We start from the raw sequence: 20,542 nt of genomic DNA on the forward strand, positions 1-20,542 counted from the left end.
ATCAAATGTATGTGTTGAAAAATGCGTATAATTTGTTTTTTTATTAAAAAAATCAATAATTTTATTAATGTTTATTTTTTTTTGCGACAATTTTCTCGATATAATTTACATTATTTTCCTAAAAAAAATATTATTTGGTATGATGTCAGCTTTTTTTTTTAGCAGCACCACACACGCGTATGAAGACAATTAGTAGTGATTTCAGTAGTGAAGTAAGATATTATGGAATATTCAAGAGTAAAATTAAGTATAAGAGAGTTTTGTTTTCTTTTGGAAAGAGAATGAATTAAACACTTTACATAGCACACAATTTTTAACTTTGTCTAAATTCAAAAAGGTCATTAGACCACTGTAATAAAAAGGTTGAATCCCAACCTTAAGGGTCGCCCACCGCTCCTATCCTGAAGTATCGTGAGGGAGATAAATCGAAGGTTATGCCTCTAAGGGTACAGGGTGGAAGGCTAGTTGTACACTTGCACTTAACCAAGAGCCAAATCGATATTTCAGGATTCGAACCCTTGATGCGGCAGTCTCAAGTGAAGCTGGATTTCTCCACCCTCCTCTTTTACCACTTGGAGATGTGCTTTGGGGGATACATTAGACCAATGTAAGAGTTACCGTGCAAGGGAGTTGAAGGTAAAATAGGAACATCAAAATACGTTCTGAATGAACAGTAAACGGCCGATTTCCTCTTTTAAGATTAAAAAAAATGAAACAAAGAAAGAGTAGTGATGTTTATGAGATGAACAGTAAGAAACCAATTGGGAACCAGATAGGTGTGAAAACGAGGTACTCATAAATGAATAATAACCCCCACATTCACTCTTTTAAGGTATAGGGATATACATGATAAATCAATTATATTTTCCATATCTTTCTCCTCGATAAAAACTAATCCTAAAATAAGTGTTTAGGTGCAAAAAATTGAAGGTTTCATCAAATGATGACTTACCCATAATTGAATTTAAAACAATTTGACAAATCAAGCTACAAATTTATCTAAACAACATGCAAAATCTTACCATAATCATTTTAGCACTTATTTGGGTTAGTTTCGGCAACGGATACTGAAGTTTGTTAAAAGTATTAAAATGATCATTGAAGTCATTTTTAGAAGTAGTGAAAGTTTTTAACAGTTACATTAATAATTAATCGACCGAAAACATTAAAATTTTGAATGACTATGCTAAATTTCAACATGGACATAAATAATACTAATTAGTACGTCGCGCGAGACAAAAATGTTCATTCTTCCAAAATTTGCCAACTACTACGTGAAATTTTACCAAATGACTACATATTAAAATCAAACAAATATAGCGAATGACGCGATTGACAATTATGCATATAACTACGATCAACTTGACTTTATATAACATAGCATACTAATTAATTATGTGCTCATATTATGTAAGGTTTTAGGTTAACGTTTTCAACTAAATGATCATCAATATAATCGTTGTAAAATTTGAATGACTAAAAATATAAGAAAAGTACTTCAATTACCATTTTAAAAATTTTAATAAAATTGAACGACGATTGATGAAGTTAATCAGAATTTTAGTAAATTTGATAAAAGTTGATGGAATTTGTTCTTAAAAAGTTGTGAATCCCCTAAAATGAATGATTGATTTTAACTTAAATTTAAATGAAAAAATTTAATTGTCTATATTTGGTAGTGAGTAAGAGTCAATAATTAATTAAGCTGTTATTTGAATCCTATTTTGTTCATAAAATTGTATTTTTGAACAGTAATTTACTCACATTTAAAAAATAAATTCTTTAATAAAATAATATTACATACAAAAATGAAAATTTTTCTTTATTTTTTTAACTCAAATTATCTGTAATAACACTATTATAAAGTGTATTAAAAAAAAATAGAGGTTAAACAAGTTCTAATTATATATTTTAATTTACTAAAAAAATTGATTTTAATGTCGTGGCAAGGCGGAATTTGGTACAAGTTTTATCGATAAAATCAGAGTACTTGGTTTCCGAAACCCAGTGAACAAATGCATCAGCAACTCGGCGAGGTCAAAAACCGATAACCAAAACCCCACCCCCTCCACCCACCAATTCCGCAGCATTCAATTGTACAGCAGACAGACCTCAGAGCTTCTTCCAAGAATCAAAACATGGGGAACACTTCCTCCATGCTCACTCAGTACGACATAGAAGAAGTTCAAGATCACTGCAATCACACCTGTCTGTAACTTTCCCATGAACTTTATTTTCATATTTATTTTATTGTAATTTTGAATTTTCGTTTGTTTATTTTCTTTGAAAATCTTTAGGCTTTCTAAACTTGTGGGTGTAATATGATTATCAAATCACGTTCAGACATTTACAATTCTAGAATATTGATAATCATTTTCGGGGCGCGTAGTTTCGCAGCAGGAGATAGTATCATTATATCAGAGGTTCTGTCAGCTGGATCGTAATGGATGTGGCTTCATCTCGGCCGATGAGTTCATGTCGGTACCCGAATTTGCCGTCAATCCTCTCTCCCAGGTTAGTTACATTTGGACAAACATGGGATCCCGTGTCAATGCTCTATTATAGGGTCCATACGCTTACAGGAATATCTATAACCTTACAAACGAGTGTATGTAGGCCAGGAATGTGTTAAATAATTCATGTCTATTTTATTGTATCTGCGCTACGGCCCAACGGAAGCAGCAACAACCTTCAAGTTTAATTTAGTGTGAAATTTAAGTAGGTATAAGAAAATTTCATGTTGGCCTGTGATGCCAATTATCTCCTTGGGGGCAACGATGAAACAGGGGCTAAGGCCAAAAATTGGTTTTTAACCTCCCAGCTCTTGCCCAATAACGTGACCTGATCCAAACCCAGGCCCAAAACATTAAAGCGTGTTTTAGGGCGTGACCTTTGTTGCAGACCAAATGCATTTTCCTCTATTCTCTAAGAGCCACCTGGACTGTTAGATGATGTTCAGATCAACGGCTGACTGTTACTGTATAAATATTACCTTTTGGTTGCCCTATTCATTCATATCATCACTTCCGTTGTTTGAGTGGCTCCCTTCGAGACTCTTCTTCTTCTCTTCTTTGTGTTCTTCCAATCTCTGATTGGAAATGTTTAATTCTAGTTTTTTTTTTTGTGAAATCTGATACTCAATGTACTATAAAAGGGTTGGTGTGAGTCTTTTACCATTTTGGCTTCTTTCAATTGATAGAGGAATGCTCTAGGGTTACGAGTTAGGGTTTCTTGGTCGCACAGACGGGTACAATCCTACTTTTACTATGTCTAAGCGCCAAAATTGTAACATCTTCGTTCTTGGTACCATAGTTGTGGTTTGAGAAAGCGAAAGAGGAAGTTGTGTATTTTTCTAAGTTTTCTATAAATCTCTTAAGTTTGATATTGTTTGGTTCGATACTTTATGTAATAGTGGTATCAGAGCCACTCGATTGGCTATTCTTGGGAAATTGAGCCTTGTTCTGGCAATATACGGTCGATCTTGAGAATATTGGGGGTTGTAAACCCTAGATCTGGTATATCTGAAACGAGTCTATGTTTTTTTTTTTTTTTTTTTGTGTGAAAAATTATTCTGCGGTGTCGTGATCTAGCCATCTCCGGTGTGTGGGCTATTATTTGGTGAGAACTGTTGGTGGTTAAGTGAAATGGCCATCACTCTGGTTTACTCTCTCGAACTCTAATTTTTTTTAATAGAGGGTATTATTTGTTGACCAATTGTTTCTTTAGTTTTTGGATAAACTATTATATGCTTACTTAGGTTGTAGTATCTTTGTGATTTTGTACTTCGTATATTTCTTTAAGGTTCTATACTAAAACCTCTGCCTATCACTCTACTTTGACTTAAGATCTTTGAATTTCATGGAATCTTGGTATAGCTAGGTGGTTAAATCTCAAAATAACTCATGATTACTCGTCTGTACACGTTCACTTACACTTTTGCACTTACATAATTCTTTCATGTTGTGTGTATGTTGTTTAAGTATAATTTGTATGTGGTATATGATTCAGCTCATATAATTGTGACTCTATGTACTCACCTGTTATTTAGAAGAACCTTTGTTATCTTGTTTGCATCTTGGATCATTTGTCCCTTTTCGTTTCGTGTGATCAAATTTTTCTTTCTTATTGTGATCAATTTGATCGATAACATGACTACTTCCAGTTTCGAACTTGGGGTCTTTAATGGGAAGGGGGATTTTCCTATATGGCAATGATAGGTACCTGATCTGAGTTGCTGATTCCAGAATGCTGCTCAATGGTTTCTGACTGCTCCAACCATAGTCACACCAAGAGAGAGGGTTAGAAGTCGACTTCGTCACTCTGAAACAGCAACAGAGTAATATTTCCACCAGTATGCAAACAAGAGGAAAGTGACACAAGAATGTAAATTAATTTATTGAAAGATATGAAGAAAATTGGGACAACTCCAAGGCTTTTGAGAGGCCTGGACTCTCCGAATGACTCAACAGAATAAATGTGAATGCCCCTCCCAAATTTCCCCCCAGTACATTTATTTTCATTCCCTTACAAGAGACTTTTCCTAAATTATCCCTACCCCATTACACGATTCTCCCCAATTTACCCCTATAGAACTAACTGACTAAAGCTAAATCAGTTACAGCTTCCTGTGGTTCTTAGGTAGCTTCAAATGCTGGATAATCCTTCCATTTGATCATTACTTTTGGCCTCGCACTAGACAACCCTGGTTTGACTTGTAACACTGCCTCTGGTTCCACAATAAGCTGACCATCTGCTGTGAGGTGTGATGGAAGTTGAGAAGTAGTGTGCGTAGCCCCCACAGCCTTACGGAGTTGGGACACGTGAAACACGGGATGTATAGTAGCCTCAGCTGGAAGCTTCAACTTATACGCCACTCGCCCCACCCGGGCCTAGGACCGAAGCTTGAGATATACCAAGTCTCCCACTTCAAACTGAATATCCCGACGATGCCCATCTGCCCCCTGTTTCATTATTTGCTGAGCACGAAAAAATTGTAAATTCAATTCATGTAGTACCCCGTCTCTATCCAGTAATAACTGTTCCACAGCCAACATAACTGTAGTACCCTTCTCGAAGGGTAAAATTGGTGGAGGAGCACGCCCATAGACGATCTGGAAGGGGGTGTGTCTAGTTGCAATATGAAAGGAAGTGTTGTACCAATACTCTGCCCAAGGTAACCACTGACTCCACGAACGTGGTCGAGCTGAAGAAAAACACCTCAAATACGTCTCCAAACAACGATTGACCACTTCGGTTTGGCCATCCGTTTGTGGATGATATGCTGTGCTATGCTTGAGTGTGGTACCTTGAGCCTTGAAAAGAGCTGCCCAGAATTTACTCAAGAAAATCCGATCACGATCAAACATAATGGACTGAGGCACCCTATGCAACCTCACAATCTCTCTAACAAAGATATCAGCCACCACTTGTGCTGTGAAAGGATGCTTTAGCCTGATAAAATGCCCATATTCGCTTAGGCGGTCCTCAACCACCATTATGGTATCCATTCCCCCTAAACTCGCCAGCCATTTCATTCCCAATATCACATCAGTACATCCCAACTGAAGCAGAAGAAAGTCGTCCACAATATCAATACCGTCCATAGAGACAACAACCCCTTTGCAAACACCACCTCCTCTAACTAATAAGTCCGTTCCCATTAACACTATAGCCTGCAATGTCTGAGGTCGGAAGTCGTAGCTTATTGGCTAACTCTGCTGAGATAAAATTGTGTAGCTACCACGCGATTTATGTAACGTGATTTAACCGCAAGCGCATGATGTCAAGTTTTGTAATATAGTAATAGAGTAAAGAGTGTCGAATCCACAGGGATTGTAATTTAAATTTCACTAAGCACTATAATTGTGCAATTTCTACTTTATTTAGACAAATGTATGATTAAATGGATTTAATGTTTTATGAGTGAATAAATTAAACTAATCTAACGTGAATTGGACGGGACGAAATTGGGGAATAGAAATTATCAAATGAGAAGGCCTAGGGATTGATTTCACCCAACTTTCAATTATGATTCAACGAATTCAAATTATTCCAATTAATTTTCCCATATTTAAAAGCAAGAATCCTAATGTATTTCTAACTCCCTCTCTCGAGCACCGATTAGAAATTAACGCTAGATCCCAATTTTAACATCTCTGTTCAAAATTGAAAATCAAGAATTTAATAAAGGTCCGATTCTTTTATGGAGTAAGCTTCACAGATTTATACTTTCTCTCGAAACCTATAAATTCTATGTTGTATCACTCTTATGATCACGCCTAAATTCCCATTCTCTCGAGCGCCGGAATTGACTAGCATCAAATCATCCAATTGTTGATCAGGCAATTGAAAGCATTAAAATCATGGTACAATTAAATATATGTGGAAAAATCAAAGAAATAATTATAAAATCATCAAACCATACTCGATTCGGCTACATCAAACCCCTAGATAATTTGTTTAGTTCATGATATAATAAATGAAAATCATACAAATTATAATAAACAACATAAGGAAAAGGATAGAAAAAACTAGTCTTTTGGGTAGATCTTCAATCTTTTTCCTTGATGTTGTTCTCCTTCCTTTTGATGTCTTCAATTTTTGCCGCATTCAAATTGTGTAGTTGAATTCTTCAATCTTGCCCCCTTCCATCCCCTCTTGAAAATAGGGTTTTTAAATGGTATTTATAGTGTGTTGGGGTTATTGGACGAATTAAGGTTGAGTTGGGCCAAGAAAAGATTCCAAAAATATAAAATCTCGTTTTTCCGCACAGGCGGCACCACGGCGCCCAAGATGGGCGACACGGTGCCACATTCACTGTTGTTTTCAGCATCTTGGGCACCACGGCACCCAATATGAGCGCCATGGCGCTCACTTCGGGTGGAAAAGGCAGTTTTCGTCTCCTTCAGTATTTTTTGCCATAACTTCTTCATCCGATATCTGATTGAAATGATTCAAGATGCGTTGGAAAGGTAACTCAAAGAGCTATAACTTTTCTGCAAACATCATTTCCAAATTCGATCGTTTGCTATGTTAGAAATAGGTCTCAATTTGAGACCAAAACTTCGGCGCGTAACTTTTCGGTTGGAAAATGATTTGTGATTATATTTTGACTAAATTTGATCCCTTTGACACCTTCCTTCATCCAATTGACTCCTACACTCTCGGATCTTCATCATGAGTTTCGACACGACTTTTGATTAATTGCATTTTAATCCTCGAACTTTGGATCTCATACATTTTGGTCATTTCATCCAATTTCGCTAACTTTTGCCTATTTCCTTCCTTTGGCCTCTTTTAGCTCTTGTTTTCTCCTCTTCCATCAATCTACAAAACAACACCAAAATCACTTGTTAGCACTTCTAAAGTACTCTCCAAGATAGCAAAATCATGAAATTAATGGCATAATATAATGAGTGTAAATCGCTCATTAGTAGCCCTACAATCGATGAGCACTACCACAGGTTGACTGAGAATGGACCCCTTTAGCTTCATTGTTTTTGGAGTCGTCAGCCCAACAACCGAGTTAATCGAAGCTCCACCATGCCCTCCACCTCTTCTTCAGCGTCGGCACCTCCCAGCAAGTCTGGTGGTTCATCCCCTTCTTCCTCCTCTTGGACCACCGTGACCTTCAATTCCTTATTTCTACAACGGTGGCCTAGGCTGTACTTTTCATCACAGCGATAGCAAATGCTTTTCTCCCATTTCGCTTGTAGCTCACCGTCAATGAGCTTTTTGAACGGCGGCTTCCCCTTCACACCTGCTGGAAGTCGTGACCCAGTGTGGGTCGTAGTTCTGGACGCCAAGACGCTCGAAGTCGGGTTACCAACAGATTGGGGATAATAAACAGTGGATCGTGGGCTGCTGTTTAGTAGTGGATTGGGAAGATTTAATTTCATTTTATTTGGGCCGACCCCCAGCTGGGCCTATTTGATATACTCATTTCGATCCTCCACACGTTGGGCCAATTCCATGATTGGGCCCAAACCCTTGGGCTTATGCATCCTTATCTCAGCCCATATTTTTGCCTTTAACCCGTTAGTGAAGTTTCGTTCCAGTACTGCCTTTGGAACCATCGACAACGGGGCGACCAACACCTCAAAGTTCCATTGGTACTCCTTCACCGTCCCTTCTTGCTTGAGCACCAAAAATTTCTCTAAATTAGTCCCCTCCTGAGAAGGTCGAAAATGCTCTAGCAACAATTGTTTCAATTCCTCCCAGCTCCTCATTGCTCGTCGGCTGTCTTCCCATTGGAACCAGGCAAGTGCGTCACCCTCAAAACACACGGCTGTTGCTTCGATTTTCTCCCCACTTGTCAGCTGATTTATATTGAAATACCGCTCTGCCCGGAAGACCCATCCATTCGGATTGTCTCTGTCGAAGGTGGGCAATTCCAATCTCCTTCCCTGAGTGTCGTTCCTTCCGAATTCCCCATTCCCACTCTTGCCCTCATTTCTGACTTCCACTGCCACAGATTTTGGAGCCTCCCTTGAGACAACCGTCGAATCCATTGAGTTCTCGGCTATTCCCTTCTCCTTCCTTTCCCTCTCGCTTCCTTCCCATTTCCTCATCATCAATTCAAATTTCTCCTCCATTTCTAACATATCCCTTTGTAATTCCAATTTCATAATACCCATTCCTTCTTGTAGCTCACCATGGATTCCTTCGATCCTCGCTTCCAAAACCCCCACTCTATCTGTTAACGTCATTTTCCCAAGATAACCGCTCTGATACCAGATTTGATAGGTACCTGATCTGAGTTGCTGATTCCGGAATGCTGCTCAATGGTTTCTAACTGCACCAACCATGGTCACACCAAGAGAAAGGGTTAGAAGTCGACTTCGTCACTCTGAAACAGCAACAGAATAATATTTCCACCAGTATGCAAACAAGAGGAAAGTGACACAAGAATGTAAACTGATTTATTGGAAGATAAGAAGAAAATTGGGACAGCTCCAAGGCTTTTGAGAGGCCTGGACTCTCCCAATGACTCAACAGAGTAAACGTGTTGCCCCTCCCAAATTCCCCCGCAATACATTTATTTTCATTCCCTTACAAGAGACTTTTCCTAATTTACCCCTACCCCATTACATGATTCTTCCCAATTTACCCCTATACAACTAACTGACTGAAGCTGAATCAGTCATAGCATCCTATCCTTTTCTTCTTCTTGCGTAGGTGAACTTAACCAGGGGTCCATCATGCAACAAAAGATGAGGGGGGTTTAGTCTAACATAAAGTATCTAAGGCAACTACTGTTGAATTTCCAAAAACAATGATTGCAGATCAAAAAACTGAGTTTGATGGACTGGCATATACTTCCATTATCCTTTACCTGCTGATCAAGTGTTAAGGAAAGTTGGAAAACTTGACAATACCAAGGCTTTGTGGGACAAACTAGAAGATCTTTACTCAGTTAAATCACTGCCTAACAAACTTCCTCCTTTTTAAGATTGATTCATCCAAAGAATTAGATGATAATTTTGATACTTTTAATAAATTGGTACAAGATATCACTAATGTTGGGGATAAGATATCTGAGTATAAGACAATTATACTCCTTAATGCGATACCAGAGGTATACAGAGATGTTAAAATTGCCATTAAGTATGGCAGGGATACTTTGACTACTGATGTTGTAAATTCTTTAAGAATTAAAGAATTAGAACTTAAAACTAAAAAACATGGGATGGAAACAAAGAGCCTATTCATGAGAGATAACAATTAAATAGGCAAAATGATACACAGATGAATCAGAATCCTTTAGAAAATAACAATAAGAAGAAATTCAGGAGTGTAAGTCAAGGTCAAAATCTAAATCAAGGAATATGAAGTGCTATGGTTGTGGCAAGATGGGGCATTATATAGAAGATCGACACAATAAGAAAAATGAATAAAAGGATAAGAAAATAGATGAGGGAAATGTGATTGAACAAGCTAAACCTAATATTGTTGATGCGTACTTAGTCACCAGGGTCTGATATGGAATTGGTAAATTATGATGATAATAAACAGCATGTCCAAGAATGGATCTTGGATTTTGGCTGCACTTTTCATATCACACATGAATGGTCTTAGCTTCAAAATTTTAAGAAGATAAGTGGTGGAGAAGTAGTGATGGGAAATGATATTGCATGTAAGGTTGAGAGATTAGGTATTGTAACTTTAAATTTGAAAATGGCTACATGTATACCCTTGAAAGAGCTAAGTATGTACCTGAACTCAACAGAAATCTAATCTCAATGGGAGAATTAGATGACCAAGGGATATGTGGTAAGAACCGGAGATGGCATGATGAAGGTGATTAAAGGATCCCGTGTCATCTTCAAAGGAGTCCAGAAAAATGACATTTATGTTGCTTGTTGTGCATGTGACTCATATAGAGTGGAACACAAATCTTGAATCAAATAAGCCGAGGTTGGAGTGGAGCGATCTCGTGGATGTAGGCACACCGCCGAACCACGTAAATTTTTGGGTTGATTTTTCTTTTTTATCTCTTTATTATTGTGCATAAAATCTAACATTTCTAGGATTGAAACAATGTTTGAGAATACTACTAGTGTTTAGTGTTAAACCTGGTTCCACCTTAAAATGGCATAAGAGATTAGTTAATGTGAGTGAAAAGGGTCTTACTATTTTACGCATAAGGGAAGTGTTTGGAAAAAAATTAATATAAAAAATACCTTTTTGTGAAAATTGCACGCTTGGAAAATACCATAGATTGCATTACAATTCTGAAAAACACAGAACCACTTCTCTACTTGCATATATTCACTCCGATTTGTGGGGCCTTGCCTCCACCACCACTCAAAGTGGGAACAAGTATTTTCTTTCAATAATTGATTTTTTTTAAAGAAAGGTGTGGATTTTTCTTTTAAAACATATCTTCTTTCTTTTGATTGCTTTCCTCGTGTATGTATAAGACTGAATTCAGGATAAATTCTCCAGTTTGTGCCTCAAATAAAGGCCCTTATGCCACATAATGGTTGCAGACCCTCAGAAACTTCTGAAAAATTCAAAAATTGGAAAATTTTAATTGAAAATCAAATGGTTGTAAATATTAAAGTTTTAAGAACTGATAATGATTTAGAATTTTGTAATTTTGAATTTGACAGTCCTATGAGCGAAATGGCATATTGAGACAAAAAACGAGTCCCAATCAATGTACTCGATAATGACGTTGTCATCAATGATGCGGAAGTTGCTTAAGTTTATTTTCTGAGCCTTCAGAAGTTAGGATTTCGAATTTCAACACAAAAATCTCTTCTTTCTGACACGGGTGTATTTCAGTTAAGCTAGCTGTGAGGAATTCTCCTCCTTTCCAACCTCTAGCTATTTCCAAACGCAACGTCCTCCATTACATAAAACATTCTTGGTAAGAATAGGATAGTTGCACTGAGGAAGAGAGCTAGGGATGTGATAAAGGTGACAGGACAGGTTTAAAACTTGCCTTGGCCTCTAATAGGGTGCTGGAAAATTAAAACAAATGATTTCATTGGGAGCATGGTGAGATATAAATTTCATTAAAAAGGTGCATACATGGATCTAGAGCCTTAGCATATAAAAAATGATTGTATAATTTACTCAATCAAAGGATTAGAATTTGTATACAATTGTAATTCTTGTTCAATATTCAACCTCTCCAATTTGAAGCAGTTCTCGGTTTAATGAGAAAACAGAATTTGTACCATAGTTTCGTGTGGAAGGATCAAGTTGACAACAAACAGCAGTTGGACTAGAAAAGTGGCTATCCTTTCTACATTGCAAGAATGTTTAGGTTATGTTTGTCACACCGGATTAGACTATATAAGGAATTTAACAAAAAAGTTTAATGGATATTACCAAGTAGAAGGGATTAAAGTTAAATAGTATTTTTTTTTTCATTCAAAATAATATCTTTAACTAATATTTTCTTTTCCTGCCTAAATTCAACCCCAATCTGTGTTATGTTTTAAGATTGGTAGTAAATTAATTATCTTTTAAGTTAAAGAATACTATCCACCTTAATCCAGTACGATATCATCTATCTAAACTATCCATTATATTTTTACATTAAATTCCTTATACGGCCTAATCCGGTGAGTCTTATTGCAATATTACAAGAGTAGGTAAAATGAAACATTTAGTTCTAGAATGAGAACTGAATGTTTTAGCTATAGATAATATCGAGGGGTTGTGACTGGAAAAGTAGCAAAAGACTGTCGATGGTGGGATTAGTTACTAGTTCCAGTTTGGTGCAAATTTATATTTTTTGGTAATTGGTTAGAATGTATTCCTATCTATTAATATGGTTTTAGTTTACAAGACCTTTTGCGGCGGATGCTTTTCAAAAAGCATTTGTAACTAATCGTGTAGTTTTTAATGGATAACAGGTAGTTTCAAATTGAGGAGTATGTTCAGAATTTTCCTATTGCAAAATATTACTAAAAAAGTGGATAAAAAGAAAAAATTAGGACTAGGAGCTTAGGATTGTAATGGATATTTTAGTTACAGATAATTTTGAGGGATCATGATTGGATAGGTAGCAAAAGAGTGCTTGCTATGAAGCGAATGAAAGTTGAAAAGCCTTAGACCGGCAGATGTGATGTTCTTGATACCATGAAGAAATTTAAAACAAGAGATTTAAATGAGCATTGGGTTCAATTCTAGAATCATGACAAAGGGTTTTTGTGCATAACTGTGTATTTGTCTGCGGTTCAATTGTTTGTGCGTATGGTCTTTGTATGATTCTAAGATCGTATAACATGATATATCTTATAATTGAGGATAACTCACCAACACAAGAAATTAAGTTAAAACTGAAACATCAATCATAACTTGTTTGCTCGGTTTCATATCGCTTTTCATGTGCACACAGTCTCATAAATTGACAAGTTTTGTTACTATTTTTACCAGAGGTTGTTGAGAATGCTGGATGGACTAAATTTCAAGGAGTTCGTGGCATTCTTATCTGCTTTTAGCTCTCGGGCAAGCTTGCAGCAGAAAGTGGAATGTAAGACTTTCCAAATAATGGGCTTGTTCCTTCTTTTTTTTTTTTGTTTGCTCTCGACAGTTTCGGTTTTCTCCATTTAGTTGGTAATCACACATATATATCCTTTTCCTCTTTTTTCCAGTTATTTTTAAGGTTTATGACTCTGACGGTAATGGGAAGGTTACTTTCAATGAAATGCTGGACATTTTACGTGACTTGACTGGTCAATTTATTTCTGAACATCAAAGAGAGGTTAATTTCACTCGTGTTGTTATCTTTCTTTACAAAGTCCATGTTTTTCTCAATTTCTGCTTGGCTTGCAATGTTATGCTAGAGGAATTACATGGGAAGAGTAAAATTTTGTGTCTAATAATTGAGTAATGACATGGTAAAGAACTTTTGGATGGAGTATTTACATTATGTAGAACATCTTCATTCTCAATAGTTACATACAAATATATAGAACATAGAAAGGTGGAATGTCCAATGTGATCCAATTTATCAAATTCTTGGATTCCTTGGGATTTGGTTTTCCTATTCTTGGTGGTATCAAAATGCCTCTATGTTGAGATATCTTATCAATCTCTCTAGCAAAATTATTATGTAGAAAATATTTTAAGTTCAATTTTTTTTTTCTCTTCACTCGAACAAACCTGCCTACTTAGCTTCTTTTATTTAAAGTAATTTGTGTTTCTACCCCCCAATGACACTATTGTTTCGTACCATTATGGAAGAAGATCCGGGTAAGATATGCACTTCCTTGGGAATAAAAAAATCGATGTACTTTCATTTGGTATATTGGGCTAAATGCCTTGACTCCTAGATACCAATAAAATCCTACACCATATAAAAGAAAGAGGCTAAAGTTTCATGAATAAGGCTTTTGCTGATTTTCTCATACATTGAAAGAAACATCACTTATTTGTCAAACGCTGACAAGGTGCATGAAAAGAAGAGAAAACTAACTTCCTTTAAGTTTCAAGAAACTAGAAAGCATTTAAAAAGCAAAGGAAAATGACAAATTACAAATCTTTTACATGATCTTGTTACTACACAAAAAGTTTGATTTGATAGAAGTTTTCTTAGATTCTTCTGTATTTCCATACCTAGCCCTCATTTGGTAGCCATTTTTCATCCCAAAAAATTGATTTTTTGACCGTTATTTTATTATTTCAATTGTCATTTTTTACTTCTTCACTCATAGGTGGCTTCCTTTTTTCTCTAATTGTCAAAAAATAAATTCTTATAATCACTACCGAACAGGTTTGTAGGCTTTGTTTTGGAATTTTTCCAAAATCATTTTCAAAAACACAGTCTATGCCCCCGTTCGATTCCCATTCTTATAAGAATGAGAATAAAAAATATAGCCGTTATGAAACCCACATGAGAAAGAGAAAATCAAATATAGTGGCTTGATGTGATGGATAACGGTCATATTTTTCATTTTTGTGGCCAAAGAATGGGAAACAAATGGGGCCTATGGGTTCCTTATTTTTTTAACCATACATTCTCCAAAAAATAAAAAAAATAAAGAATTAATAAATAAATGAATCATTTTCACTTGGAAAAATCTCTCCCATACAAATTCTTAATTCTCTGCTCATGTGGAGAATTTACTTTCAGATGCTCCAATTAGTGAAGAAACAGTTACTTTAACTTGATGGCATAGCTGGAGGGAGAAGCTACTAAAAATGAAAATGTGGGCAAGATACAAAATCCATTGAAGAAAAAAATAAGTTCGGATATTGTAGTTAAGTATAGTGGATTAATCAAATATGAAAGTCGTCAATATTTGGTAAATACTGCATAATCTATTTATTTTTCCCCCCTCTTAATATAGTTTAAAAACTGCTCAACAGAAATCAAAGATTGCGCCCCTCCATATTTCGAGCTTCTTAGCCTAATATTCTTATTTTCCCCATAGTTTTGAATAGAACTGTTTCCTCTTGGTTGGTTGCTTTAAGATTGGAGCTATAAACATATCCAGTGTTGGCAAGACTTTGTTAAGAGTAAAAGTTTTGAAATGAGATAACAACACTAGAATTTTTACAATTTTATGATTTTTTTCAACATACTACGATTGTTCTTTCGAGATTTTATACTTTGAAAATGATGCATATATGACCCGATTTTCAATATCATTGTATGAGTTTTACCTTCAAGTTGGTCATGAAGTGGGGTTGGACTTTAAAAGTTTTTTTTTTTTTTTTATGCATGTTTTGGACTCTTGAAATAAACTCTCCCTCTACTTATTTTGAACGGTGGCATAATATTGGATATTCCCAATCTTCTATAAACAATTTATCTTAATTTTGATATTAATACAATTGGTATTCTGTTAAAAAAATCTAGGGGATCCTGGTTGACTAGCAAATTTTATGAATAAAAAATGGAAACTAAAAGTTTCAAAAGGAATAAATTGGAAGTAGAAAAGTTGGGAACAACACAAAGGAGATTTACATTTGGAATTTCAAAGCTTTTCAACTATTTTCTTACATAGTTATATCTTCCATTTCCATACATACCCTCATTTTTTCACTCTTCTTATAGGAAGCAATATTCGCAATTCATCCCATCTAGTTTATTGTAATTCCTCTTCCCAATTGATGATGAAACCTTCTAAAGTCTAGTGGGGTAGTTATCCACTCATCCCCACCTAGCTTACATTTGCATGCTTGATATGAAATTTTATATTGTTAAAATTGTCTATAGGTTTGCACTAGTTTTTGATCTCCATTTCATTTTTGTGTGCTGAAATGATTTTCAATTGTTATGTGGTGCTTATTTATGACATCATTTTTAATTTTGAAAATAGGAAGTCCTTACCCAAGTTCTAGAGGAAGCAGGCTACGCAAAGGATTCTTTGTTAGTTCAAGCCGACTTCATGAAGGTAATATCACTTTTAATGTTTATACTACTGAGTGAGACTTTAGTAGTTGATGTTTAATCTTATTAAACTATTTATCAAGACTTTAAATCAGGAACATTTTCGGCCCTTGTTTCATTTAGCTAAAAAAGTTAATAAAAATTTTAGTCAAAGTCAACAATTAATTTTTGCTGTACATTACATGAGACTCAACTTTTATCTACTTTTTAAACAGACATTTCATTAATATTTATTAAAATCTACTAAAAATCTGATTTTTAGCCAAACAAACAGAGGCTTAATCTCTCTTGTGATATATATCTCTCAATATAAAACAAAGAAATCTACAACTCTTGTATTAAGATTGTCCCAAGTACAACTTGTGCTCACTAGAGTTCTTGTCTCTCCCACAAGTTTTATTCTCACATGATCTCTCTCTAGTTGTTTTACCAACTTCAAGCTTACCCATCTTGATTACAAATGAGGCCCCTTGGCCTTTTATGGTTCCGACTCTTCAGATTGGACAGCGGCCATCCTTCTTATTTCACTGTGGAAATGTAGCCTATGTTTAGCCCTCACTTTCTCAAAAACTTATTTTTTCAAAACACATTTCAACCACACATTCTCCCATAAAATAGTACTACGCGTAAATCGAAATTTTTTTTTTACTTTTTAACCACACATTCTCCAAAAAAATTACTATTCAAAAATACATTTTTTTTCCAAAATTACATTTTAATGGAGCCAAAACAAGGGCCTATTCTCTAGACTTCTCTACAAGGTTACTAAAGAACAAAGGTTGGGTCAACAACCTTGTACAAGCCCAACAAGCTTACTTTGAATACTTGAGAATGCATGAACTCTTCCCACTCCTCTTGCAATTTTTAGGTAGTTCCTCCAATATTCTTCCATGGATTACTTTGAATGCATGAACTCTTCCCACTCCTCTTGCAATTTTTAGGTAGTTCCTCCAAGATTCTTCCATGGAATGCTCTAAATTTCACCTATTCCACAAGGTTCCACACTGTTCCTCAACTCTTTTGGAACCCCCTCAAGAGAACCACCAACTTTGCAAGTTGCCAACCAGCCTAGACAGCCACCGGCATTAGCTTTCGGTCACTTCCCGGCAGGCTTTGGTGCTGCACCACCTACTCATTTCCAGTTGTCCTGCACCCTTTGTCAGTCGCCTTTAGCATCCCATCTTTAGTCGTTTGCTTTGTTCATGCCTACATCCCCTCACCTGTGTCATAGGTCCCATGCACTACCCATCCTTGAGTGTTGGCTTGGATGCAGGTGTTCATTGCGTCTTTGGTTGCATATGCATGCTTCCATTGAACAAGCTTGTCTTAATTTTTCCCTCCAAAGATTTGCCTCCATTTGGGAAGAATTTATAGACAATTTAGGGCCTGTTTGAACCACATTATTCCAAAAAAATACATTTTTAAACAATGATTTGACATCATTTCAGCCACACATTTTTCAATAAAATAATATTACACGCAGATCAAAAACTTTTTCTTATTTTTTAACTACACATTTTCCATCAATACACTATTCAAGAATGCATTATTACCAAAATAATGTGGCTCAAACAACCCCTTAATTTATAAATTGATAGAAACAATTAGTGTATAAGTGGATAGTACTTGTGGGTCCATTAAAATATGTAATTAAAAATGAAATTTGACCAATTATAAATGATATATAGATTTTGCCACATGGACTGTGTGACTAGCTATTTTGCATTAAAAACCTAGCTTGCTCTTTTTCCATTATCATTAGTGTACAGTAATATAAACTTTAGTAGTGGGTTTACCCTTCTTTCCTTGAAACTTTATTCCTGCGTGTCCACCTATGTTTGCTAAAATGGTACATTTACATGTTTATAGACCTCATAAGATGTGGGAATACGATTATCCATAAACTGCAGAAGACAGTCTAAAGGCATATTGTCACTTGACTTCTGTACATTATAGTTTTGCAACTTCTTCTTCTTCTTCTTCTTTTTTTTTTTTTCTGGGTCGTAAAATGTTAACGTGTTTCTATTCTCACTATCCTGCTTGTGAACTTTTCCTTCTCAACATGGAAATATGTGGCATCATTTTATTGATAAGAGCTGAAGTATACGTCTCCAGTTTTCTTTATGCATTACAGTTGTCACGAAATTTGTCATATTATTTGCAGATTGTTGGCAACTCTGGTTTGAAGATGGAAGTCGAGGTTCCAGTAGACTAGAGAAAAAATAACATGTTTCCCTGGTGAAAATCTTGAGTAGCCTACTACCCTGAATAATGGATCCCTTAATTCTTAGTTTAAGATTTCATTGTCATAACATTTCTTAAGATAGCTGGCTTCTTAATCATCTGTCCTATGCAAATATTTCCCTTTTTTTTTCTTTTTCTTTTTTTTAAGATTGCTGGAAATTCCTCTGAAAGCTCAATCTTGAGTAACCTACTACCCTGAATAATGGATCCGTTAATTCTTAGGTTAAGATTTCATTGTCAAAACATTTCTTAAGATAGCTGGCTTCTCCCTGATCGAAAAAACATAGAAAGTGTGAATCATCTGTCATATGCAAATGTTTGCTATTTTTTTGTGGTTAAGATTGCTGGAAAATCCTCTGAAAGCTCAATTTATGGTCATTGACAGTCTTCTGCAAGCGACATAAACCAAACTTGTTCTAGTTTTAGTAATATTGATGAACATTTCTATGTATATAATCAAACAAACTACTTTTTTGATTATTTGTATGCTGAAACTTTGTGCATTCTCTTAATGATTGGTTCTAAATCTCTGTAGAGAATGGTTTTGTTTGGCCGTAAACCTTCTCCTTAAATCTTATGACATTATGTGGTTTGATGTCTCTTTTTTTGGCCTTTGTGTGTTTGGGGGAAAGGGAAAGGATACAACGTAATCTCAACTGATCCCTATTTCTTTTCTACGTCTCTTTCTTTGGCCTTTCCTTTTTAAAAAAATAAAATAAAATCGTATTACATAAATAACTTGTCAATCATTTTTGAAGCACTCCATTTCCTTTTTCCTATGTATGATGCTTGTCATTGTCAATTCAAATGGGACCGTAGTTTTTGAAATATTTATGGATAATTCTTCTCAAATTGGCCCCGTTTTTCGAAGAGGACACATGACAAGCAACCTGCCATTAGAAGGGAGACACACATTGCCAATCGAGGGGGGCCATGTAGCCTGTTTATATAGCACGGCTTAATATTTATTGTTTTAAACTATAATCTTGGCATGCCGATGATTCAAAGAATTCAAGTCAGATTTTAGCTCCTGTTTGATGAGGATTACAATTAGATTATTAGCAAATTTTGATAAAAATTGATAAAATGTTTGGTAAATAAATTGTGAAAATTTCAGAAAATATACAATTAAAATTTATTGATATTGACTTAATCCGTATCAAACTGGGGCCTAATGTTATATGTATTTAGAGGATTCCAATTTATTTCTTGGTTGTGACATTGAATATTTTCTTCAAACGTATTAATTGTTGGGGTTTTAGGGAGATGAAACTGCACTCCAATTGGAGCCAAGACTTATGCTTGGGGGCCTACAACACTTGGCGAGGAGAGCTGCGCTTGAAGGAAAAAAATAAAGTTGAAAGTTTTATCTAAATGAGAAATAATAATGTAGTGAAAGGTGTGTGTCAAACCCTGTAAGACGGGAAATTCTCTATTTTTAAAAAAAGATATATTTTAAAATTTAGAGAGCATCTATAAATTTAGAGAGTAAAAATTTTGAAATACTTTAAGAAACTCTTTATAATTTAATACTTAATTTTATTACTCTAAAACATATTTTATTTATCTAATTTTTTTTAAAATTATTATATTATTTTTCTACATTAAAAATTGAAATACATTGAATAAATTTAATTACAAAGAGTGAGTTTAAAATTCATTCTCTAAATTAAGATGTTAATTTAAAGAGTTCATCGGAGTATGATTGTAAAGGTTTTTAAATTAGATAGTATTTAATATTTAAAGGGTCTTTTGAAAATGAATAATGTTATTTGCAGTTGCTCACTGAGGCAGTCGCCCTACGTGGCATACATATGACATGTGGTTATTTGATACATTAATAAATAAAAAAACTACCATATTAATATATCAAATAATCACTTATCATGTGTATATACGTAGGGCGACTACCGCAATGAACGACTACGAATAGCATTACTCTTTGAAAATACTTCGAAAGTCGTAACTTTAATCAACACTCATTAGAATTAATGCTGTTTTATTATATTTTAGTATCTTCTTCAAATATAATATTTAAAAAATGAGAAAAGTTTCGGGCCTGGCGGCACACTGGCCCACCTGTCTCGTCCAATCTTCCATGATTGTTTCAAAATTAAAATAAAATAAAATAAAGTCCAAGAATGTGAGGATTTATGTAAGAAGAAAAATTTTGATTAATGTGAAAAATCTAAATAAATAATGCTAGAACATTAAAATGGGATTACTTTCTCTTCTAGTCCTTGTTTGGTTTAGATAAAAATAAGATTTTTAGTAGATTTTAATAAAAGTTGATGAATGCTTCATTGAAAAATTGTAAATCCTATTAAATATGTGAATAAAATAAATTATTAATATTGACTTAGATTTTAATCAACTTTTTAATTGATCCAAACAAGAGTCGAATGGCAAAACTGATAAATAATAATTTTTTCTAATTTTAAA

The 20,542-nt window shown here is 35.0% G+C and overlaps 1 protein-coding gene across 1 annotated transcript; it reads left to right on the forward strand.

Moving 5' to 3' along the window:
• Positions 1-1,988: 1,988 nt before the first annotated feature.
• Positions 1,989-18,612, forward strand: LOC111403796 (calcineurin subunit B-like). The gene is made up of 6 exons (XM_023032416.1): positions 1,989-2,208; positions 2,390-2,514; positions 12,895-12,991; positions 13,113-13,222; positions 15,786-15,860; positions 18,021-18,612. The coding sequence occupies exons 1-6, from the start codon at positions 2,139-2,141 to the stop codon at positions 18,069-18,071; spliced, it is 528 nt and encodes a 175-aa protein (XP_022888184.1). The 5' UTR covers positions 1,989-2,138; the 3' UTR covers positions 18,072-18,612.
• Positions 18,613-20,542: the final 1,930 nt, after the last annotated feature.

This window comes from Olea europaea, chromosome 11, assembly GCF_002742605.1.
Source record: "Olea europaea var. sylvestris chromosome 11, O_europaea_v1, whole genome shotgun sequence".
NCBI lineage: Eukaryota > Viridiplantae > Streptophyta > Magnoliopsida > Lamiales > Oleaceae > Olea > Olea europaea.

Excerpts from the sequence above, each read along its gene's own strand:
- LOC111403796 (XM_023032416.1), top strand. The coding sequence starts at position 2,139 with ATGGGGAACACTTCCTCCATGCTCACTCAGTACGACATAGAAGAAGTT. Across the intron at positions 2,209-2,389 it reads AGATCACTGCAATCACACCT|TTTCGCAGCAGGAGATAGTA; the intron begins GTCTGTAACTTT and ends CGGGGCGCGTAG. Across the intron at positions 13,223-15,785 it reads TTTCTGAACATCAAAGAGAG|GAAGTCCTTACCCAAGTTCT; the intron begins GTTAATTTCACT and ends TTTTGAAAATAG.